Source organism: Polypterus senegalus, chromosome 12 (assembly GCF_016835505.1).
Source record: "Polypterus senegalus isolate Bchr_013 chromosome 12, ASM1683550v1, whole genome shotgun sequence".
Classification (NCBI taxonomy): Eukaryota; Metazoa; Chordata; class Cladistia; order Polypteriformes; family Polypteridae; genus Polypterus; species Polypterus senegalus.
In genome coordinates, this window is record NC_053165.1 from 107,708,140 (window position 1) to 107,734,463 (window position 26,324).

Genomic DNA, 26,324 nt, shown 5'->3' on the forward strand with positions numbered 1-26,324 from the left:
TCAGTTAGAACCAAGCTAAAAATATTTCCATACTGATTTGTTTATATTGAATACTAAATGGCATCAAATGACTTCTAAAAACATGCTGGAGTTATAAGCTAATCTTAATTTATAGCATATTGCACAATGAACACCATCCCACTTAATGCAGTCAGTCATATAGCAAGTCCTGTAGAGTATCTCAGTTACGGGTGAATTAGATCTAAAGTGTGGAGAACCACTGATTTAGAAATGTTCACATGCAGGATAGGACTGCACATTTATAGTATATAGTCTACTACTCTATAGGTTATCATTTCTTATCAAGAACAGGCCAACATTCAAGAATAACAAAAAATATAACACATAAAAAAACAAGTTAAAATATTTTTTACTTGCAGCATTAGTTTCAGTATATTCTCAATCTAAACTTTTATTCAAAGATGAAATGGAAAAAAAGTTTACTCTGAACTATCTACAGCATACTAAACTGATTCCAGCTGCTGGTTCCAAACACTGTGCTCCACCAAAGAATGCAATTTCCTTTACAGACATAACAGACTGCATGAAATGTCAAAGCAAATTAATCAATTTACCAAAAATAATGTACATATTCTTCAAAAAGAACAAAAATCACATTAATGGGTGTTCTTTACTGACTATTTAATTTGCCTGGTTTATAATGCAGCTTCTCAGATGAATGTTATCATAAAATACTTTGGCAGGCAGCATGGTGCAGCAGTGAAGGCAATGGAATTTAACACCAAAAGGTTGTCATGTGTGTGACCAGACATTAGTCACATACCCCACCAACTGTAAAAAATGTAAAAATAGAATTGCATCTTATGCTGATGTTGTAATTAACCTTGTAATGGTGGTGCTGGAAAGTCTTGTGATATTTTCCAAATTTACTGAAGAGTGCAAAGCGAGGAGGCAGTTGAGAAATGCTAAATTCAAAGGTAGCTGTTATTTTTGCAGCATTCAGAAGATGTGCAGTTGTCTGGAGATTAAAATATATAAACCCTGATATACATAAATCACACAAATATTCACACAGCTAGTTGGTGTTAGATGAAGACTTTGATGCAACACTTCTTATCACTGAATTCACCCAACCATGCCAAGTCCAATGCAGTGTTCAGGGACTGTCAGGCAAAAGATAGGAAAGACCAATACTCTCACTCAAATCACATCAAGTTCAGATGCACTAATTAACTTATTGTAGGCTTCTACTGTATGTAATGAGAAAAATCCTTTGGGCACAGAGGCAATGAGCCTCTGAATCTGTACTTGTGAGATGTTATGCCATCTCAGCCGAAGGGCAGGACTAAGCTGCTACCCACTGGCGGCAGCAGCAGAGGATCACATTTTTAAATGTTGTAATCCAAGGCATCCCAAAAGAATTAATGTTGCAATATACTTTACTCAGAAAGTTCAGTTTTAGACCATTTCAAAGGGAAAGTATTTAAGAAGATATTGGAACTTTAGTATATATGAGATGAATGTTAGGGGTAATGTCTTAAAAATAACATGCTTTATGTAGTCAAATACTTTTTACAGTAATCTGTAACCTAATGTAACTCTTATTTTATTGAAGTAAAAACACCTGCATTACTTATAATAAAAAACAGGTTTGTGTTATTGCATTACTATGGAAAAAAACAAATCACTGTGCAGAAGTATTGCCTTTTTTCCATAAAAACAATGCTTGCTGTTGTCGGATCAATATTGTGCATGTGTGCGTACCAGCCACTTGGTGACAGCCGAGGAGGAAAGTAAAGCTTATTGTTCAATCAGCTGAAAAGAACTGAACAAAAGTTGCAAGTATAGATTTAACCATGCATATGTGCTAATTGAGGGTGACAGGGAGCCAGAGATTATTACAGCCCCATTGGGTATAAGTTAAGAAGCAAACCTGCTGGACAATATGCTGGTCCTTTACAGGGATCAATCACACAGCCAAGCATAAAAAAGTGTGCAACTAGTAATGACAATTATAAATAAACAGTCAGCTTAGTTTATAATCCAGCTATCTGCTATAGATGTTTTAAAACAATGTGATAAGGTTGGGCAGCAGCCAGTGTTCATACCACAAATCTTCAGGGGCTCGCGTTGGGGATGGAAATAGGGAATGGATGTTATTTACTTCACATGATGGACTAAACATATTTATAAAACCACATGAAAACTATCAAATATGGCTGCTTCTGGTCAATTTCCTGAAGGTTCATATATGAGCTTATGATTTAATAGCAAATGCTGGCAAGTGAAATTTTCATTTTCTCATACACAAGAAGAAAAGGTAACACAAAAGTAATGCAATGTTTATAACACATTACATTTTATAATAAAAAAAACTGTATAACATATTTGTTTTTTTTTTTTTTAAGAAATGAGTGATATAACGTTTTACTTATTACTGTTAAAAGTAACATTTCCCAGCAATGTTTAAGATCTGCTCAGAAAGGGAAGAGAGAGAGAAGAGAATCCTGAAAAAATAAACTTCAGTCACAACTGAACATTTTTATTATTTAAAAGCTATTTAGAAAAGAAATTAAGAGTAAATGTGTTCTTGTGTAAAAAATCTGACACAGATAATAGGCAACCTTGTCTAGTTCCAACCATCTAACCATTAGCAAACCTGCTCAATTTAATTCAGGGTTGCACAAGGCCAGAGTATATTCTGGCAGTAGTGGGTACAAGTCCGAAACATGCCCTTAATGGTGCAAGTCCATTGCTGGCTGTTGTAATTATGAATCCGCAGAATAAACACAGGAAGGAAAAACCATAAATCTAATTCAGAGTCTTGTAATAAAATGTGCATTAAAGGTTTGCAACAAATAAATCAAATGCTGACAAATAAAATGTTTACTTTTGACAGCTCAAGAAAGACAATGCATTCAATGATATACATATAGTAAACTTTAAATTCCAGCCATATATTTATTATTTAATCTACTTTATATAACTATAATATTCTCCAAATGCTGAGATACAGTGGCTAATAAAAGTAACAAAGGAGCTTTGCTAACACTTTTAGATTAGGTATTGCAAACATGCATCTATTACTAATTCACTATTATGTAACAATACAGTAGCAAAGGCTTCTTTTTGTATTATTAACACTTGTAAAGCATGAATTGTTTATTCGTGTCTGCCATATGGCCTACTAAAATAATTTCACTTAAAAAAAGGTAGCTTAACAAAGACAAATTTCTCTTGAAACTGCATAATTGAATATAAGACCTGTAAATCCTTCATATTCACAATAATGTTTACTTAGCATGTCAATATGCCACACTGCACAATAGTGAATGACCACTTTACAGATGCTTTGTTAAGTCTTAGTAAGACTGAAAGAAACTTTTGTTAAGGTCTTGCTACACAACTGTACATGAGTGATAGAATCATTTTTGCTGTACCTAAAGTGATACCATAACGTTTTCATCTATATTTTTCAATCTGTAGCAGAGATTCGTTTCATACAAATGCAGCACAGATGTGCATGGGCAATCAAACCAAGCTAATGTTGCATGCAATTCAAATTACAAGGAAGAATGGGAAGAATTTTCTAATCTACTGTACTTTTCTAGTTTAGTCTTACGGGTAGCCAGTGTCCAGCCTGGCAGCACTTGGTTCTGGGTCCAATTCTACCCTAGACAGGATGCTAGTTCATTACAGGGCACAAATGTACATACACCTACACCTCACTCATTCTTAGCCAATTTAGATTTACCAATTAACCTGGCATCCACATTGTTGGTATAAAGGGAGAAGAAAACATGCAAAACAAGTGGAATGGCAAAATCTACCACTGAAATACAAAATAAAAAAGACATAATTGACTTATAATTACTGTAGTAAATCAAACAATTTACATACTCATTACATTTTTGCTTACAATTACATAGATAATTTGTCAAGGATCAAAAATTTCATTTAATACAAAATTACTTATTCAGATCTATGGATTTCAACTATAGCAAATTCACAAAATAAACACCTTACATATAAATAGGGCAATAAATATAAATAGGCACCTTAAATATAAATAGTTCTCAGGCAATTAATGAATCCTATGTTTGGTGTTTAGTAAAATCATGCAGGGAAACAATGAAATGTAATAATTGCCTGTTTTATGATGTAGGGAGGGTTTGATGGTACTGAGACTTTTTACCATAAACAGTTTTTTTTAGATATAGTCAGTAATTAAGATTAAGATTATTTTTGAAATGTACTTATCTGAGAAGTACTATGTTGAAAAGATCTATGAACGCAAACTTTCCTTTTGGACAGAAGCAGCTTAAAATAAGAGAAGTTTGTACACTTGATAGGCTTTTACCTACAGTTTCTCTTTTTTAATGGGTTCTTAAGATACACACTAGGAATATACTTTTCTTAAATCAAAACTACTTCTATAAAATCAATCATTTGCATGTTAATGACAATTAGTTTGTCTACAAGACAAACTAATATAAACACAAGTGAACACTGGGACTCATTTTTGTGCTCCAAAGAAAACTCAATACAATTTTTTAAAACAATTATTTTATTTTGAAATAACAAAAACAAATGACACCCTGTCCAGGTGTTATTCCTGCCTTGTTACTGGGTTAGGCTCCAGCTGCTCAATTGGGGTGCACTGGGTAAGGAGGATGGATGGATAAATAATAATCTTTAATATAAATCTTTTTGTTCGGCAGCAGTACAGTGATAATTGTAAGTTACAAAACAAAGTTTAATGGGATTAGGATTGCTCTAACATCAACTTCAACTGTTTTTGTATGTTTTATACCTAACTATCCAGTAAGAATAACAATAACATTACAGCAAGTGCCAAAGTAAGACGTTCAAAAAGACTCCCTGAAATCCTCAGCATGAAAAAATGTATTAAAATGAAGATATGACTTCTGAAAACAAATGGGGGAAACATGTTGAAGATGGAGCAAACGTAAGTGGTGTGCTCATCTTTTCACCTTTAATTATTAAACACACCAAACAAATGTAAAACAAATATACGGTATATGACACATATATTCAAGTTGTAGGTTTCCATTATTAAGAACTTATTGACCATAAATGATTTAAAACTACTGTAATAGTCTAATAGAAATACAAACATCTACATTTAGCCCAGATGCATTTTTACTTTGGCTTTGATTTATTATTGTATTTCAAAAGATCTATACTCAGAAAAGCATTTTTAGACTTCCAACAACTGCAGGATTGTAAAGCAAATTATACAGTATATGTATGGTTCTGGAGCATGACTATTACAAAGAACTTTTTGTTTTTTTTTTTTTTTATAAAAACACAGATGAATTGTTTCAGGCTTATCTGAAAACGTGTGGTTAAGATGCTGGGAAAATTTGTTAGACAATACTCACAACTCTTAACAGACTCAGACAGAGGATCTCTGTCCATTGAAGCTTCAGCCTGTGTTTCCCTCATCTATGAAACAAAAAGAAACATACGGCCCATTACCACTGAATACTGAATGTGCAGCTCTTCTGGACATTACATTACTGTTACATTCAGCAAAGTGAATAATACAAACTGATACAACTTATGTATACTTTTTAAAAACACCAAATATATTTTTGTTCCCTGTTAAACTAAACTGTAATAAAGAATATTTTACTAATCTTCATCTAAGATACAGAAAAACAAATTTAAAATGATTGAGAAAGGCATTAAAAAAAAATCAGAGCTACTCCAAATCTCTTACATTGTGTATTCTGAGCACTCACAATATACCAAAGACAGTAAATACGCACCTTCAGCTGTTCTTTCAGATACTCAGCTCTGGCCATCAAGCATTTAATCTGAATAAATTTAAGAAAATAAAAATGACCACCCACATCTTGGTAATGAAAAACTCCACATGTTGAAGTTATATAAAAGAGTTATCCTTTTTCTGAACTAAACGTTTCCAGTACAGGGTAATGTGAAACTTCAGCTTATCCACTCTTCTACTGGCAGAAGAAAGTAACTAACCCTTTGAGGGTGTGCAGCCCACCAAAAGGTACAGATATACACAAACTCAGACCAGATCATTTTAAAATGTTACCTTTTACTGAAGGAAATATAAGTGCATAAAGAGAACTACAAAATGCAAATGTCAATTTTAAATTCAGTGTCAAAAAATGAAAACATTAAAAAAAGTACTGCATAAATACTATTTTATAATACACTCAAACATATGTACAGTATGAAATCTCATCTCTCTCTGCTGACCTGCCTATCCTAAAATTCCAGATCCACTGCCATTCAAAAGAGTGGGTAGAGTTTATAGTTAGTAGCATCACAGAATGCACTAATAGAAAATATGCCATGGATAGGTCAATAGATGACAGGTGCTTTGGGCCTCTACAGTTATAATTTACAAAACAGAAAGTATACTGCAGGTGTCATGAGAAGGTCAAGAATTTTAAAACATGCAGTATTTGCTTGTAAGGCTGACATAATGTGATGACTGTACTGTGCATAGAAATTATACAGCTGGTCTGTGGGTTCAGTGTGGCTTATAAAAGCAAGTATGATAAATATGTAAATGGCGCTTGGGCCATACTATGCACTGTTTATAGCTGTCCTTGGAAAATTAAATAGTAAAGATCGGGGTGGTGGCTGTGGCAAGGTCTACATAAGTAAAAGGCTTTCAAAAAAACCCCAAAAAATTTGAGAAATAAAACACTTACAAAGTTCTCATAAAACTTTCTATAAAATAAAACTTGATTGTCATCTCTGATAGTGAGCTGGAAAAACTGGGGAATGAGCAGTTGGCTACAGCAAGAAACCAAACTGAGGCACAAGCCCAACACAAGGCACACTCATGTTCACTCATATGGGGTAAATTTAAATTCTCTATTTAAAGAAAACTTCATTTGACTGGAATGTGGGGGAAAAACTGGAATACTCTGTACAAAACAAAATACTCAGAGAGAATGTGTTCTCATCACTAGCAGTGCTTCAATGCAGAGTGTTTAACCACAGCAAGTCTGACCACTGAACTGTTGTGCTGCCCACAAGCATATAAAATTAATTTCACTTCTTTAACCTGTTGCAAAAAAACATCTCTCTGCTCTGATATCTTGCTATCTTTGCTCCAGAACAACTGAACATCTGTCATGAAAAATAATTAGACAGAAAAAATGCTACCAGGTAAATTGTTAATAAAATAATATGTATATCATATCACGATATACAGTGCCTATAAAAAGTTCTAACTTCCTTGGAAATTATTTACATTTTATTATTATGTACTGTATATACTATTGAATCACAATAGATTTAAGTTGTCATTTTTGGCACTGATCAACAGAAAATAAGTCTTTAATGTCAAAGCGAAAACAGATCTCACAAAGTGGTACAGATTAATTAAAATTGTAAAACAGAAAATAACTTAATCACATAAGTGCAGTATTCATCATTCAAGTCGGTATTTAGTAGATGAATTTTTGACAGCCTTATGTATGTGTGCAAAGGTCTCTAACAGTTTTACACCTTTGGACACTACTTTTTTCCCTATTCGTCTTTGCAAAAATAGAGAAAGTAAGTCAAGAGCTCCAAAAAATATATATGAAAGAATTATAAATATAAAAGAATTGAGATTTGTACTCTGACCCAGCAACTCCAGGATTTTAATAATGTTGTTTTTAAGCCATTCCTGCATAGCTTTGGATTTTTGCTTGGGGTTGTTGTCCTGTTAATGTCAAAGAAACAGACCACCCTGGCCGACTAGTAAAAGCTCAGCCTAAGAACTTAATTGGGCCAGAAATGGATTGGAGAGAATCCAGTGCAAAAATATCAAGACGGACTTGTGAAAGTGTGGCTTTTAGCTTGTAAAATTTGAAAATTGGATAATAAACTGAACAGAAAGATAAAAATCAGTTTAAACCATATTTCCTATTAAGATCTGCTTAAAGACATGAACTTTTGAATAAAAGAGTGTTTCCAATTTTTCTGTCATGAAATAATGTATTTTTTGTCAAATTCTACTTAAAGATCCGAACCTCTTGCCTAAGCAGATTTTCAGTCTTTTTTGTTAAAATTTGCTCTAAAATTAGAACTTTTAATTACTCATGAAATAACAGATAATTAAATCCAAATGATTCTTTTTATGACAATATTAAGTGTGAAGGTTATAATGCATGTAAACAGAAGTAAATATTACTTATGCAAAGAAATGTGCATTTTAATTATGTATTATGGGTTGCTAGACATGAAACAAATTGTTCACTTTCAAAAAATTAGCACGCCGTTGTAGAAGAGAACATCCATGGTGGGACAGAAGTAGGGGTTGCTGTACATTGTTGGCCAAGACACTCCAACACAATCCTAACGAGGTTTCAAAGACAATCAGATAACCTTGAAGACAAAGAGGAAGGTCTATCTGTGTCATCATTGTTGGCTTGTTATAAAAATAGCATTTTTACTATTACTTTAATCTTTGGATTTTATTTTTGCACTTTAATAAATGAGCTAAACTCTTTTAATATAACATTGGTCAAGATTCTTAAAATGTTCTGGTCTCAGAAGTTCAGGTGAAGGGAGTATGTGAACTAAATGGTTTCAGTGAAGGGTTAAGAATGTTAAAAACAGGTCTGTGAAACAGTGGCCTTTTAAAGTCTTAACACCAGGTGCTAGGACCATACATCTTGGAACTGCAGGTGAACCTTAAAAGGTCACAATTGTCTTTGTACCTCTCACTGCTTAACCTGAGAAAGAGAGACAGATAACCAGGTTATCCCTCTTGTTCTGGGTGTAGATACTGGAAAACAAATCTTCTTCCAATTTATAGGTTTCTTCCAGACAGCATCAGATTGTCTGCCAGAATTTCTCTGTTTTGTTGTATTAATTTTACTCTCTCTTGTCACAAGCCCTCCTCCAGGGCCTTCTGTACAGAGGCATCCAAACAACATGATGGTGCTACCACCACGCTTCATAGCTTTGGTTTTAATAATTTGCAATGTTCAAACATGTTGCTTAGTTAGTTGGTCAGAAAGCTTAGTTTTGATCTAATCTTGCATTAAAACTTCTTCCAGATGACTTTCCTTCTAGAAAATTCTACTATAAAGTTATAAATGGTGAAGCACCTAGGCAACTGTTGTTGTCTGCACAACCTCTCCAATCTTACTGACTGTAACTTGTCACTCCTTCAGTGTTCTCATAGGTTTCTTGGTGGCTTCCCTCAGTAGTATTCTTCTTGTACAATCACTCAGTATGTGGAAGGCTTGTTCTAGGCAGATTTACAGTTGTGACCACTCTTTCCTTTTTTTAACGATTGACTTAATTGGATTTCAAGTATTATTCGTTGACTTCATACTCTAATTTGTTCTTTTAATTCATCTTTCCATGGAGTTGCTTGGAGTGTTCTTTTGTTTTCATTGTGTAGGTTAAGCCACAATACTGACTAACCACAAATAACCACGAATTGGACCTTCTAGATCAGACTTTGCACATTGGAATAAATTTCCCTTGTTCTAGTGCAGGGGTAGACAATGTAGGTCCTAGAGAGCTGCAGTGGATGCAGGGTTTCATTCCAACCCAATTGGTTAATTAGAAACTAATCCTTGCCAATCTCAGACCTTATTTAATTTTATGGCTTGTTAGTCTGCAATGTAAGGTTCTTTTATTATAGATTTATTTCCTTTCCAAGGATATCATTCAAATGATTTGAAGCCTAAAACTGATCATTTTTAGTCTGACACATTTTTCTATTAAGTATTTAATTAAATCAAACAGTGCATGATGAACACACATAGATGTAAATGGAAACAAGCGAGATGGAGAACTACTTTTTCATTTACATCTAATTGCTGAAAAGGAGCCATTAAAACAGTGAATGCAGCGGTTTAAGATTTAAATAAGCCATTAAAGGTGGGGAACCTTAACAAGCGAGACCACTAAAACGAAGCATCAAAATGTAACTTAAGCAATAAGTGATTCATCAGCAATAATTGACTTCCAATTAAGTGCATAGTGTATTTCCCCAGCATCACAGTGTCAGTTATGTACATTCAGTTTTAATAGAGTTTTGTAACTTTTCTTTTTTGTTATAATTAATCTACTATACATTACTATGGCCGATTAACATATGCATGTGGTGTTGGAATTGTCACAAAAATTGAAAATTTTAGGAGTTTCAAGTATTGCTTCAATTTACAGAGTAGGAAGAACACTGAATGATATAAAGTGTGATGCCGACAAAACTGAAAAATGTGTCGAAAATGGAAACCACTGATTGTAATGTTATTCTGTATTAATATTAATGTTCTCCTGTATTATAATTTTCTTTTTGAATTCTGTTTTCATGTTTTCTTAAAATATTGTGACATGTAGGCAACATGCGATGTACTGTGCAGAAGCATCCATCCATCCATTATCCAACCCGCTATATCCTAACTACAGGGTCACGGGGTCTGCTGAAGCCAATCCCAGCCAACACAGGGCGCAAGGCAGGAAACAAACCCCGGGCAGGGCGCAAGCCCACTGCAGGGCACACACACAGAAAGGGCAAAATGAATGCTGTAAGTGATTGTACTGGGTGAACGGCTTCTGTTCTGTAAGGGGCAGACATGCCTCGTAGGAGAAGAGTGACTGGAAAAGTTAGGAGAAAAAGGAAGATGCAGCAGAAGGAAGTTTTGAGTAGGAAGTCAAGGGACAATAAGCCGGAGTGTTTGCGATATAGAGACAAAAAGAATGTAAGTGGCAGGAGATAAACTGAGTGGTAGGGAAAGCTTTCTTTTATTGTTTTGGAGGTGTGCTCCGTAACCCAGATAACGGCATATAAGACAGGGTAGCGCTTGTTACGGGACAAAGATTCCAAGTAAAATGTAGAAAACTCCAGTACCTCTGAGTTGCATTTGCTTATTATGCAGGTCGTTAAAATTATTTTAAAATTCATTGATTTCGTTAAAACTGTATTATATTGTGTTATTATAGTTTTGTTTTGTAAGTAAATACAACTATTCACTAATCTACTGTATATCATTTCTAAAGTAGCTGTTGTTATCCATCTTTTCTCTTATCCGTCATGGTCTCAGTCACAACCCCTGATGAATAATTGAAGTTTTACTATATAATCAACTGAAACCACAGGTAGGTGACCTCCACTGAACTCATTCTGTGACTTCACAAAAAATCCAACTGGCAACACCACTGATGATTTAGCTTTGTCACATAAAAGGGGGTGACAAAGGGCAGCCCTGGCGGAGTCCAACTCTCACTGGAAACGGGCTCGACTTACTGCCGGCAATGCGGACCAAGCTCTGACACCGGTTGTACAGAGACCGAACAGCTCTTATCAGGGGGTCCGGTACCCCAAACTCCCGGAGCACCCCCCACAGGATTCCCCGAGGGACACGGTCGAATGCCTTTTCCAAGTCCACAAAACACATGTAGACCGGTCGAGCAAACTCCCATGCACCCTCCAGGACTCTGCTAAGGGTGAAGAGCTGGTCCACTGTTCCGCGACCAGGACGAAAACCACACTGCTTCTCCTGAATCTGAGGTTCGACTATCCGACGGACCCTCCTCTCCAGAACCCCCGAATAGACTTTTCCAGGGAGGCTGAGGAGTGTGATCCCTCTATAGTTGGAACACACCCTCCGGTCCCCCTTTTTAAGATCGACAGGCGGATCGGTGCGGCATCCGCAGTGATGCGGGCTCTGCATCGGTCTGTCGTGGTGAAAAAGGAGCTGAGCCGTAAGGCAAAACTCTCAATTTACCAGTCGATCTACGCTCCTACCCTCACCTATGGTCATGAGCTATGGGTAGTGACCGAAAGAACGAGATCGCGAATACAAGCGGCTGAAATGAATTTCCTCTGCAGGGTGTCTGGGCTTTCCCTTAAAGATAGGGTGAGAAGCTCAGTCATCCGGGAGGGGCTCAGAGTAGAGCCGCTGCTCCTCCGCGAGAGAGGAGTCAGATGAGGTGGCTCGGGCATCTGATCAGGATGCCTCCTGGACGCCTCCCTGGTGAGGTGTTCCGGACACGTCCAACCGGGAGGAGGCCCCGGGGAAGACCCAGGACACGCTGGAGGGACTATGTCTCCCAGCTGGCCTGGGAACGCCTTGGGATTCTCCCAGAAGAGCTGGAAGAAGTGGCCGGGGAGAGGGAAGTCTGGGCCTCTCTGCTTAAGCTGCTGCCCCCGCGACCCGACCTCGGATAAGCGGAAGAGGGTGGATGGATGGATGGACATAAAAGGGGGGTGCAATTCATTTTTTTGTGTTTTATAATTTGTAATTTACTTAGACCACACCACTTGCAAAGATCTATTTTCACCTTGACTTTAAAGAGCCTTTTTTTCTTGGTCAGTGTCAAAAAAGCAAAACAATGTCGCATAAGAATTTTCTTCTTCTTTTGGCTGTTCCCATTAGGGGTTGCCACAGCGGATCATCTTGTTCCATATCTTTCTGTGCTCTGCATCTTGTTCTGTTACACCCATCACCTGCATGTCCTCTCTCACCACATCCATAAACCTTCGCTTAGGTCTTCCTCTTTTCCTCTTCCCTGGCAGCTCTATCCTTAGCATCCTTCTCCCAATATACCCAGAATCTCTCCTCTGCACATGTCCAAACCAACGCAATCTCGCCTCTCTGACTTTGTCTCCCAACCGTCCAACTTGAGCTGACCCTCTAATGTCCTCATTTCTAATCCATCCACCCTTGTCATACCCAGTGCAAATCTTAGCATCTTTAACTCTGCTACCTACAGCTCTGTCTCCTGATTTCTGGTCAGTGCCACTGTCTCCAACCCATATAACATAGCTGGTCTCACTACCATCCATTAGACCTTCCCTTTCATTCTTGCTGATAACTGTCTGTCAGAAATTACTCCAGACACTCTTCTCCACCCATTCCACCCTGCCTGCACTCTCTTTTTCACCTCCCTTCCGCAAGCCCCATTACTCTGAACTGTTGATCCCAAGTATTTAAACTCATCCACCTTCGCCAACTCTACTCCCTGCATCCTCACCATTCCACTGACCTCCCTCTCATTTACACACATGTATTCTGCCTTATTCCTACTGACCTTCATTTCTCTCCTCTCTAGAGCATATCTCCACATCTCCAGGGTCTCCTCAACCTGCTCCCTATTATCACTACAGATGACAGATCACAATGTCATCAGCAAACATCATAGTCCACGGGGACTCCTGTTTAATCTCGTCTGTCAACTTGTCCATCACCATTGCAAATAAGAAAAAGCTCAGAGCTGATCCCTGATGTAATCCCACATCCAAGTTGAATGCATCCATCGCTCCTACCGCAGACATCACAACTGTCCTACTTTCCTCGTACATATCCTATACAACTCTGCCACTCCCGACTTCTTCATATAATACCACAGCTCCTCTCAAGGCACCCTGTCATATGCTTTCATCAGGTCCACAAAGATGCAATGCAACTCCTTCTGGCCTTCTCTAAACTTCTCCATCAACATCCTCAGAGCAAACATTGCATCTGTGGTGCCCTTTCTTGGCATGAAACCATACTGCTGCTCACTAATTACCACCTTACTTCTTAACCTAGCTTCCACTACCCTTTCCCATAACTTCATGCCGTGGCTCATCAATTTTATTACCCTGTAGTTACTGCAGTCCTGCACATCCCCCTTATTCTTAAATATCGGCACCAGTACACTTCTTCTCCAGTTTCATAACAATTACTCTGCCTGATAATCTTTTCACCTCCAAAACACTCTTGGCATACTGTTCCTTCAGAATAACTCCTACCATCCACATCATGATAGAACAATTTGAATCCACTTCCAATACACCTGACCTTACTCTCCTTTCATTTAGTCTCTTGCACACACAATATATCAACCTTCCTTCTCTTCATCATATCTGCTAACTCTCCCCCCTTACCAGTCACACTGCCAGCATTCAAAGTTCCTACCCTCAGTTCCACTCTCTTTACTTTCCTCCTCTCCTCCTGCCTCTGGACATGTCTCCCCCTCTTCTTCTCCTTCTTCTTTTTCGGCCAACAGTAGCCCAATTTCCGCCAGCACCCTCTTGGCTAACAGTACTGGTGGCGGTTGTTGTTAACCCGGGGCTTGACCGATTCGGTATGGAACTTTGTATTGTTGTCCGCATATTGATTTGGCAAAATTTTACACCGGATGCCCTTCCTGACGTAACCCTCCCCATTTATACAGGCTTGGGACCGGCACAAAGAAACACACTGGTTTGTGCATCCCCTGTGGTTGGGTTTCAATGTTCCATATGAATGAAATGTGAAAACTTCCAAAGAGTTGAATATTTTTATATGTACTGTATATTTATTCTATTTTACGCCAAACAATTCTTAATTAGAAGCCAATTATTTTAGTCTACTGAACATGACATTTATTTAGATACATCTCCCCTCGGACCTTTATCTTGCTTTGTGAGAAGTTCCATCCTGTGCTGTGATGGTGAAGCAGGAGCTAAGTTCACAGATGATGATATTTATTTACCAGACAGGCTATACCTTCATCCTTATCTGTGGTTACAAATTCTGAGTAGTAGCAGTAACAGTAGTAGTAGAAGTAGTGTTACATTTACAGAGTACAGAGAAATTTAATTTGTATGTTCAACCAACATGTAACATGTCACTATCCTATGCACTAGATAAAAAAGAATGTATTAAAACTTCAATTTTATAGAAATTATGAATCAGCTTACCTGATATACGGCAAATGTACTCCTTATTTCTCTTTCCACTGCCTAAAATGTTCTACAAAAAAACCTGAGAAAAATTCTTTCATAGTAATAGCAGGAGTAGTAGCTGAAATAATTAAATCTCAAGTATAAGATGGCCAAAATGAAGTTCCTTTGCAGGGTTTTTGGGCTTGCTCTCTGTGATAGGATGAGGAGCTCAGCAATGCAAGAAAGCTATTGCTTCTTTGGATATATATAAAAAAAAAATTAAGTTCTGCTATTATTCAGGGAAGAAAAACAGAAATTTCAATGTAAGGTCGTTATACTCACTAATCATGGTGCCACAGAATAGAGACATGTAATCTGTTGATTAGCACATACAAGTTATAATTTCACTGTACTCTGTATATGTGACAATAATGACCTTATAAACTTTACACTATTGGTGTGATGAAACAATTAGTGTGATGCAAAAAGAAGATTGAAAATGATGATGATGAAGTATCTCATATTCAATAACAAAATACATTTTGCATATATTTATATCTTATGAATTATTTTGTATTTTTTTCTAAATTTGTAAGTTATTTCCTGAATAATTATATTTAGCATCAGACAACTAATTTCCATTTTAAACAATCTTCTAAAAATCAACTAATCTTTCCTTTTTTGACAAATTTTATTTAAGGCATAATACTTACTTCACCATGAAGCAGTTCTCGTCGTCTTCCTACTGGTTCCGCTGCAATAATAATAATAAAAAAAATAATAAAAAAAGCAGATAAAGTAAAAGGACAACAACATCAAGCTGTTACATTGGTTTATAAAGCAATGTTTTAATTAGCAACCAGAAACCTTTTTTTTTTTTTTTTAAGTAAAGTGGGGAAAATAGAACTTTTACCTCCATACTAAGACAATGGATTTTGGCTATGCTGGAGTTTGAGAGTAAAATTGCTGTAAAATAGTGTACCAAGAGTAATTTGGCCATTTTTAATTTATTTTACAAAAATGTAGCAGAAAATAATTATATGTTTTATAACAGTGAGACTTCAATCTTATAACATTCACAGTCAAAAAGGGTATATGTATGAATGGTGTCTTCACCCAATGTTTATGTGAAAATTTCCCAACAGGTATGTTGTTAGATTAATTGCTGGAGACTCTAAATTTGACCATTTTAGTTAAGTATAGAGGTGTGTGTGTGCACATGTCATTAAACAGAAATGTTATCAAACTAATTTATGTAGCATCATATGTATAATTTAACCTGAATTCTAAGTAACTTTTTAGTTGAATCACAATGTGTAATTAAAATTGTCAATGATGTCATATACATTTTAACATTCCAGTTTTCATGGTGTTATGTTTAGGCCAGGACTCCTTTGCTTACTTATGTCTGTTTTTTTTGTCTTTTTCATTCATATTTTTAGTTTGAATTACTTAATCTCGAGTTGATATATTTAATATTTACAGTATATTTTTTGTTATGTTTAACAATATGTATGTACTGTTTCTTTGAATATATATATATATATATATATATATATATATATATATATATATATATATACAGTGGTGTGAAAAACTATTTGCCCCCTTCCTGATTTCTTATTCTTTTGCATGTTTGTCACACAAAATGTTTCTGATCATCAAACACATTTAACCATTAGTCAAATATAACACAAGTAAACACAAAATGCAGTTTTTAATGATGTTTTTATTATTTAGGGAGAAAAAATCCAAACCTACATGGCCCTGTGTGAAAAAGTAATTGCCCCCTTGTTCAAAAATCACCTAACTGTAGTGTATCCGATCTGAGTTCAATTTCCGTAGCCACCCCCAGGCCTGATTACTGCCACACCTGTTTCAATCAAGAAATCACCTAAATAGGAGCTGCCTGACACAGAGAAGTAGACCAAAAGCACCTCAGAAGCTAGACATCATGCCAAGATCCAAAGAAATTCAGGAACAAATGAGAACAGAAGTAATTGAGATCTATCAGTCTGGTAAAGGTTATAAAGCCATTTCTAAAGCTTTGGGACTCCAGCGAACCACAGTGACAGCCATTATCCACAAATGGCAAAAACATGGAACAGTGGTGAACCTTCCCAGGAGTGGCCGGCCGACCAAAATTACCCCAAGAGCGCAGAGACGACTCATCCGAGAGGTCACAAAAGACCCCAGGACAACGTCTAAAGAACTGCAGGCCTCACTTGCCTCAATTAAGGTCAGTGTTCATGACTCCACCATAAGAAAGAGACTGGGCAAAACGGCCTGCATGGCAGATTTCTAAGACGCAAACCACTGTTAAGCAAAAGAACATTAGGGCTCGTCTCAATTTTGCTAAGAAACATCTCAATGATTGCCAAGACTTTTGGGAAAATACCTTGTGGACTGATGAGACAAAAGTTGAACTTTTGGAAGGCAAATGTCCCGTTACATCTGGCGAAAAGGAACACAGCATTTCAGAAAAGAACATCATACCAACAGTAAAATATGGTGGTGGTAGTGTGATGGTCTGGGGTTGTTTTGCTGCTTCAGGACCTGGAAGGCTTGCTGTGATAGATGGAACCATGAATTCTACTGTCTACCAAAAATCCTGAAGGAGAATGTCCGCCATCTGTTCGTCAACTCAAGCTGAAGCGATCTTGGGTGCTGCAACAGGACAATGACCCAAAACACACCAGCAAATCCACCTCTGAATGGCTGAAGAAAAACAAAATGAAGACTTTGGAGTGGCCTAGTCAAAGTCCTGACCTGAATCCAATTGAGATGCTATGGCATGACCTTAAAAAGGCGCTTCATGCTAGAAAACCCTCAAATAAAGCTGAATTACAACAATTCTGCAAAGATGAGTGGGCCAAAATTCCTCCAGAGCTGTAAAAGACTCATTGCAAGTTATCGCAAACGCTTGATTGCAGTTATTGCTGCTAAGGGTGGCCCAACCAGTTATTAGGTTCAGGGGCAATTACTTTTTCACACTGGGCCATGTAGGTTTGGATTTTTTCTCCCTAAATAATAAAACCATCATTTAAAACTGCATTTTGTGTTTACTTGTGTTATATTTGACTAATGGTTAAATGTGTTTGATGATCAGAAACATTTTGTGTGACAAACATGCAAAAGAATAAGAAATCAGGAAGGGGCAAATAGTTTTTCACACCACTGTATATATATATATATATATATATATATATATATATATATATATATATATATATATATATATATATATATATATATAGTGGAACCTCGGTTTACGAGTAACTTGGTTTACGAGTGTTTTGCAAGACAAGCTAAATTTTTTAATAAATTTTGACTTGATAAACGAGCGATGTCTTGCAATACGAATAGTATGGATACACTTTGTCTGCTGAGCGTCATGTGATCGCAACTGAGCTGATGGTTTTCTCTCTCTCTCAATCGTCTCCTATTCTCTGTCTGAGTCTGCGTGCCTCACTCATATAATCAACATCCGTACGAGCGTATACTGTTTACTACAGCATTGTGACTGTGTGTGCGCGTGCACGCACGTGGGTACTGTGATGTGCGAGTCCCCGTCTTGCACCTCAAAACACGAAGCTGAGTCTCAGTACTTTAACAACACCAGCTTTATTCAGCTTGAAACAGCAACAGCATGGTTATTTATTGTAGCGGGATCTTTATAATGTTCCTTGTATCACCCATCGACGGCAGACACTTATAGCATGTCCGTGATCTTTTTGGATACGCTTATACGGTGAACTGCTACAGCGCTGGGAGACTGCGATTGCTTTGGGACATTCTTCGTGTGTCGTCCCATTGGGTGGAATCCCACAAGAGTTTAGAAACTCACTCACACCAGCCATGATTCTTTTTAAAGGTAAAGTGCAGGTTCATTTGTTTCATGTATTTTTACTTTATATTTTATATTAATCATTTTTATATGAATAATTTTGGGTTGTGGAACGAATCATCTGAGTTTCTATGATTTCTTATGGGGAAATTCACTTTGATATACGAGTGCTTTGGACTGCGAGCACGTTTCCGGAACGAATTATGCTCGCAAACCGAGGTTCCACTGTATATATATATATTACTTGTGTGTTGTGGGTGGCTCCTCAAAAGACAAGGACACATGTCCATCACAATTGAGTAACTGCTCCCAGCCCTATAAATGTTCATGGGATATGCAGTCCTGCACCATTCATGTGAACGTGCTTTCCAGGGGAGTTTTGTTAGCCATAACGTTTCATTATTTTGTGCCGGTTACTTGGATCTTTTTGCTTCTGTTTTCTGGGTTACTCCTCTGGATTACAAATGGGAATTTATCTACTGTGGATTATCTTTTTGGCAAATGCCTTTTGCCTCCTATTTTAATAATTATTTTGTTATTTTTGCAATTTCTGTTAATAAACCCTTTAGAAAGATTCTGATGGGACTTGTCTCTGTTAAAAATAGGGTTTCACAGTACTCATTTTTTGAGGCATATTTCTAGGTACAGTAGTTGAGATTGCCTTTTGCATTTTTCACTTTAAAAGCCTGTTCTCCATTTTGAGGCCTAAATTGGTCTTAAACCTCCATTTTTTTGGGTCAGGCTTGACTTGGGTGAGATGTGTTCTGTGAGCTCTTTGGAGGGCTCACCCCTTTGCTATTTTGTGAAGCCAAATTCATAACACATATGACTTATCAAACCATGTCTTAAAATGGAAGGCTGATACTGCAAATTTGTTGTGCATATTAATGTTGTAAATGTGTAATTTTAAAAACTGTAGCTCACCAGCCAACATAAGTAAGAGTTCCCCTAAACTTTGCTGGTAAAGATCAAGGGTATCATGGCCATCATCACCCTCTTCTTCCTGTAGAAACATAAATATTTATTTTGACTACTGTAACATGTAGAATCATTACTAAACATTAACTGCAAATGATCCCACAAATACAAACCCCTATGTTTATCAGAATTGTGACTCTCGCATACAAATCCTTGATATTATGGTATATTTTACTGCGGTGGGCTGGCGCCCTGCTCAGGGTTTGTTTCTTGCTTTGCGCCCTGTGTTGGCTGGGATTGGCTCCAGCAGACCCCCGTGACCCTGTAGTTAGGATATAGCAGGCTGGATAATGGATGGATGGATATGGTATATTTTATGTTAACTGCTGCATTACAGCTCCAGGGGTCAGGGGTGAGGTCCTAGCCTAGTAGTTAGCATGTCTTCATGGGAGATATGTAGATCAGGCTAACTGGCAACTTTACACTGGTTCAGTATCAATAAGTAATTAAGGGTGTGCCTATAAGTGTACCCTGTGATGGACTTATGCTATATACTGGGTTCCTTCACCTACGCTAACATGTAGTGGAATAATCAGGTTCAGAAAATGATTAAATGAGGTGTACATTTAGTGTGTTTGTGTGTACCCATTATAATGCAAAGGATGCAATTTATTATCAATTACATATGAGGTAAGAAAAATAAGGAAACACAAAGTAAGTAGAGGCAAAACAAAAACCCTACTCAAAAGAATTCTTCATCTAAATCCACCTTTTCATGTAGGTCTTGAACCCCTAACTGGTGGCGAGACTCCCTCAGTTTCATCCTTTTACACAGCACAAAGAACTCCCTTTCTCACCTTCTAACTTTCTCTCTATCTACCAACTCAGTGCAAAATCACATGAGCTCTCTTCCCAAATCTGGATTCTGTGTGTGCTTTGCTATAAGGTGGCTTTAAAATCCTCTATGAGTAAGAATAACCCTCTCTTTACTTCAGGAACAACACACTAGAATATCCTCTATTGCTCCCCAGTGTCTAACCATCCATTAACTCTTACGATAGTCCTTAAAGAGCCAAGTATCCATAGCACCTCTCTTTTGGGGTGGAGATTCATGCACCATCAACCTTCCCACACTCCATGCCTTTTAATATATATAAGGACTTTCTTTTACTGTACCTAAAATGCCAAGATCTCACTTTTTTCTCTCTCCCTTGTTAATAAACTGGAAGAAAATTCTTCAGACCAAGAGAATAATATACACTCAGGTGGTTGTGAAATACACTGAAGCAAAAAACATGCACATTTGTGGAGTTTTCAATCTGCAGTTATATACATCTTTGGATAACAGTTGCTTCTGTTATGTTTAGCTTCCCACCTATGGTTATTAGTTATAGCAAAATACCAGCAATGAAAAGAAAAGGAAACATTTTGAAAATAACGTAACATGATTGTCAATGTAATTGTTTTGTCACTGTTGTGAGTGATGAGTGTTGTTGTCATATATATATATATATTGTAACAGAATAAGATGCTTCTCACACCCTTGTACCCTCAGACTATACGTCAGACACCAGGTAAAAGTCCAAAGATGATATTTATTATAATAATAAGTGCACAAAGCACGCCTCCTCTCCACAATTCACAATAACAATAAACCACAATAATAAACAATCCTCCACTCCCAGACGCTTAGCCACCCTGCCTCCCAACTCAGCTCAGAATATTCCCTGTAACAGTCCACAAGTCCTTATTCCTTCCGTCAGGGTAAATAATGTTTTTCTCACCCCGAAGCCCGCGTTTCCTATGACGAACTTCCGGGTCATAGGGCATGAAGAACTCTTCGTCCTCCCTGCAGAAGCACCTTGTCATCTCTATTAGAATGCCCGTTGAAAAGAAACCAGAGGCGGCGTCTTCAGCACCGCATCGCTCCGAGAGACAGCACTTTTCAGCTGCTCTGGTACAATCAGTGCTTCCAAACACCCGCTACTAATTTGAAAATAATGGGAGACTCCTGACCAAATCGCCGTAGGAATTCATCCACCCTCCTTAAAGGCGCCGCCGCTGCTCCCAGATCCCCAGTGATCTTCTTTATTGTCTCCACCACCTGTAAAATTTGTGCGGGGCTGAAGCAACTTTTCCAGCTCGTGCACGCCCAAAAGTTACTTAATTCACCCGGAGGCATGCTCGAGCCAACATGATTGTACATTCCCGTATGTAATTGTTTTGTCACTGTTGTGAGTGATGAGTGTTGTTGTGTCATATATATATATATATATATAATTGTAACAGAATAAGATGCTTCTCACACCCTTGTACCCTCATATATATATATATATATAATAATAAGTGCACAAAGCACGCTACAATATATATAATAAACAATCCTCCACTCCCAGACGCAGCCACCCTGCCTCCCAACTCAGCTCCTCGTCTGGAAGCTATATATATCCACATCCTTATATACATATGTTTTCTCACCCGAAGCCCGTCGCTCTTCCTATATATAGGGCATAAGAACTATATATCCAGCAGGGCGGTGCATACATATATACACAAGGAGGGCTCCACATACATATATACATATATATATATATATATATATATACATATATATACACACAAATACACACACATATAAACATATATATACATATACATACATATCTACATATATACACACACAGCTATTTCAGATCAGTGCAATACGCTGCTTGTTAAAACGGATAACTCCGCTCTTACGTGCAAGTCTGCGTGGATATTATGAACTATCGTATTTGTTCAAGTTCTATTTAAATTTTAAATAGAAGGAATTTTTATTTAGTCGACAGAAATATCTTTGGTAGGAATGGTAAAAACAGACAGGAATATTATTCCTGAATAAATCAACTCAAACCTTAAACAACTTATAATATTTTGCTCTCCATAAAAATATATCCTGTCTAAATTATACAAGTTAGAAATAAAGTAAACATTAAAAGAACAAACATTCAAATTTCTTTACTCTTATGTAATTTTATATAAAAATAAACTTAGATTTTAAATATCCCAAAAGATTTTGCTCTCCATAAAAATATATCCTGTCAAAATTATACAAATTCAAATATGAACATGCTGCATAACAAAACCTGGAAATATAAATAAAATGTGTTCCTTTCAGCAATAACAAATCAAATCATTCAGTTGTCTTTGCTCATATGTCATTTTAGAGCTGGACGCCTGGCATCTTTTTGGCAACAATTCGTTTATGTTTGGTGTGAGGTTCTGTGTTGTGGAGATTCTCAGGATGGATTGCAGGTGCTCATCAGTGAGGCGACTCCTGTGTGCTGTTTTGTTAGTCTTTATCACTGAGAAGAGCTTCTCACACAGATATGTGCTACCAAACATGCACAAGGTTCGAGCCGCATGTAGACGGACTTTTTGTTCTTCAAAGTCACCAAAGCGCCGTGCAAACTCAGTGCGCTCAGTTTATCAGCAAAGTGCGTATTTGGGAACACCGTAGTGACGACTTGGTTTAACATTACTTGGCAACAGGGAAAGTGGGGCAAGGTGCACTGGTGCATTTGTGTCTCCCATAAAAGCAGCTTCACTTGAAATCACTTTGTGATTGTGCACGGTAAAACCGTCCGCTGAAGTGTCAGATTCTTATTTAATTCTTCTGCTTTCTGTATCTTCTGCATTGCATTCAGGTTACCCTGATGTTTTGTCTCATAGTGCCGTCTTAGATTAAATTCTGTAATTACAGCCACATTAGCTCCACAAATGAGACACATGGGTTCAGTAAACATATACTCAGCCTCCCATCGGTTTTTAAAGGCTCTATTTTCAGAATCAACTTTTCTCTCAGCATCGTGTGAGCTAGCTTCGCAATAACTTGCAGCATCATAAGCTAGACTTGATTAACGGTAAGTGTTAGGCAAGGCAGCTGAAGCGCTGCATTATGGGATCTGTAGTTTATTGTGTTACCAGCGCTTCATATACCTGGGCCATTAATAACAATAATACAGTATATAAAATGATCTGGGGCGGATATAATTACGCCGGGCGGATGTGGCCCGTGGCCCTTGAGTTTGACAAATATGGACTAAATAGAACTTGAAAAGATATATTTTTCAAATGTGATCGCGCAATTCAGATAGAGTTGACGCGCACTACAGCCTGCATCCTCCCTCGCTCTTACTTTTTACCGTTCATCTAATGAATACACTGAGTATGGCTTTACCAAAACAATCATTGATGGCGAATAAAGTATCCATTATTCGAGTATGTAGATCGGGATATATATATACATATATATATACCCGTATCGCAGCGGAGAAGTAGTGTGTTAAAAAGCTAGAAAAGAAAAGGGAACATTTTAAAAATAACGTAACATGACTGTCAATATACAGTATTTGTTTTGTGAGTGTTACTGAGTGTTGCTGTCATCAAGGATTTGATTATCATTATTTCTTTCAATCAGGTTCGTATTTGTAGGATGTGTTGTGTTCAAGTTACATTCCGTGTTTGTCAATCGTTGTAAAGATGACAGGTTTCATTCATCGATTCGTTTCTTACTGCATCAATAAACAGCTCGTCTTCTTCTTTATCTGAGACCTGACACACTGCATGCAGGGTTTTTTTACACTGTCTTCCTTTAGCGGGACATTGACTTTTTCCACGTGTGCTTTGTTTCCGCAGTAGCTGGATTTATGAATATGCTTATCAGACGCTTCATATTTTTGCTGCCTTTTCAATTGTGTAATTGGTTTTGTTCAGCTCTTTGGAACTGTTGCTTTTATCTGTGCACTGCGTCAGTTCACGTGAGCCTCGGTGTACATGCATCGAAGGTTCCCAGCTGTGCTGGTGCCATCTCGTGCTATGTCCATGGCTGTATTTAATGTTACCTTAGTCCTGGCACTTAAAACTTTCTCTCGCAGTTTCGCTGAGTTTGTGTCAAACACCACCCTGACCATCTCATCTTCCTCTCCATAAGCACAGTCCTTCACCCGTGAATATTTAGTGGGAGTTTGCTATTGGATTGCCGCTGACGGACGGCCTTATATGGGCAGGCACTAAATTACAAACGCCAGCGCAGCCTGTCTATGAACTTAATTTAAAGTGTAGGTTTACATCGTGCTTTGTTTCAGTAGCAGAACTCATGAATATGGTTGTATATGTCACTTTCGCCGCTTCTTATTGTTTCGCTGCCTTCTCAATTATATAATGCATGTTTTCTTCAGCGCTTTTTGGAGGTCTTCCTGGTTTTCTATGTACTGCGTGATTACGTGGGAGGCGTGATGATGTCACACGAAACTCCGCCCCCACGGCGTTCAAGCTCATCTCCATTACAGTAAATGGAGAAAAACAGCTTCCAGTTATGACCATTACGCGTAGAATTTCGATATAAAACCTGCCCAACTTTTGTAAGGAAGCTGTAAGGAATGAACCTGCCAAATTTCAGCCTTCCACCCACACGGGAAGTTGGAGAATTAGTGATGAGTCAGTGAGTGAGTGAGTGAGTGAGTGAGTGAGGGCTTTGCCTTTTATTAGTATAGATATCTTAAAAGTGTGGGAATAGAATTCTCTGTGCAAAAAAAAAGTCTGGAAAATACAGAAGTAGTAAATAATATGGGTTTATAAGCCATTTTAAACAAAACACTATTGGGCTGTTAATTACAAATTTGCACTGATATACGTGAATGAGCAAAGCACATTACTGTCTTAAAATAGTTAACATTTGAATTTTTTTGTCCTGTGCCAGAGACAAGTTATCGTGGACCCCTCAGAAAGAAAGACATGTCTGGCAGGCAGACCAAATAGTTTAATGGACATCTGATCAATAGGTTTTAGAGTAATGGCAGTAGGCCAAACATTTTTTCCCAGCTGACAATTGGTAGTTGAGATGTCTAGTCCCAAAACAGACACTATCCTGCTACATGAGAAAAATCAAGACAGCATAACTCTTTAAAGATTACATTGAGTTTAGGCATTAAGGGCTGCTTGAAGGAATTATAGCATTGGAGCCCTGGCAGGCAAGGATGGATCACTGATTGTAGAGGTTGGCCTGGAAGTGAGCACGTAATGAGGTTTTCTTAGTGCAGTATGGTCATTTGCAACAAAGACTTAAGCCAATGTCACATTATCAAGTCATACAGTACAAAACTGTGCCAAGTTAATCTACAGATATAAATCAATGTATGTGTATGTATATATGTATGCATGTATGTATTTATTTTCCAGCTTCACTTCCAAATGGCTGGAGCAATTTTCATGAAACTTGGTATACATGTTTCACATTGGTCAAATAAAAAATACTGTAGGGTGAAATCAACCCTAACCCACCCCCTTCTGGGTAGGGTGGGGGGTGATCTTGCAGTCTTGTATGCATGTTATCATCCAGCTGACACTTGGAATGACCACCAGAGGGCAAACTGGAGGTGACTGCCAGCATTCTTTATGTTTGTGCACCACCGCGCCCCTGTTGCTTTTGAAATTAAATAGAGTTTGCCAGTTCCAAGTGTCAACTGGATGATAACACACATACAAGACCGCAGGACAAGCACATTAGTGAGTCTTTATTGTTTGGTAATTTATTTTTAAAGTTGTGTGTTTTTTTTAATTATATTTTTCTCAAACAATTAAAAAAAAAAAAACACTTTATTTTCCTCCCGGGCAACACTGGGTATTTCAGCTAGTAAAACTAAAACAAATGCACAAATAAACAAAGAAAGGAACAATTAACACTTCAGTCATTTACTCTATTTCTCGTGGGAGTAACTAAGCAAATGCACATTGTTTATGTATAACATAATGCAATTACTTGTAATATACTAGTAATGCTAAATGTATCATTCTTATTCGTAAATTTTTCAGGAACCTGGCTGCTAGCCTGACCCTGTTCCCTGGTGGTTACTTTTGCTTGTGGAAATGCGGAAAAGAATTCAGATGTGTCTTTAAATTCAACAA

General features: G+C 37.4%; 1 protein-coding gene across 3 annotated transcripts in view; it reads right to left on the reverse strand.

The window, feature by feature from the left end:
- The window catches only part of ulk3 (unc-51 like kinase 3), a 77,998-nt gene that overhangs the window by 7,845 nt on the left and 43,829 nt on the right, over positions 1-26,324 (reverse strand). For all 3 annotated transcript variants that reach the window (XM_039773187.1, XM_039773186.1, XM_039773185.1), the window contains 4 exons: positions 19,386-19,464; positions 15,328-15,368; positions 5,757-5,804; positions 5,367-5,430 (listed from right to left, as the gene is read on the reverse strand). In XM_039773187.1, the coding sequence (XP_039629121.1) occupies positions 5,367-5,430; positions 5,757-5,804; positions 15,328-15,368; positions 19,386-19,464 (232 nt within the window). The remainder of the gene's footprint in view (positions 1-5,366; positions 5,431-5,756; positions 5,805-15,327; positions 15,369-19,385; positions 19,465-26,324) is intronic.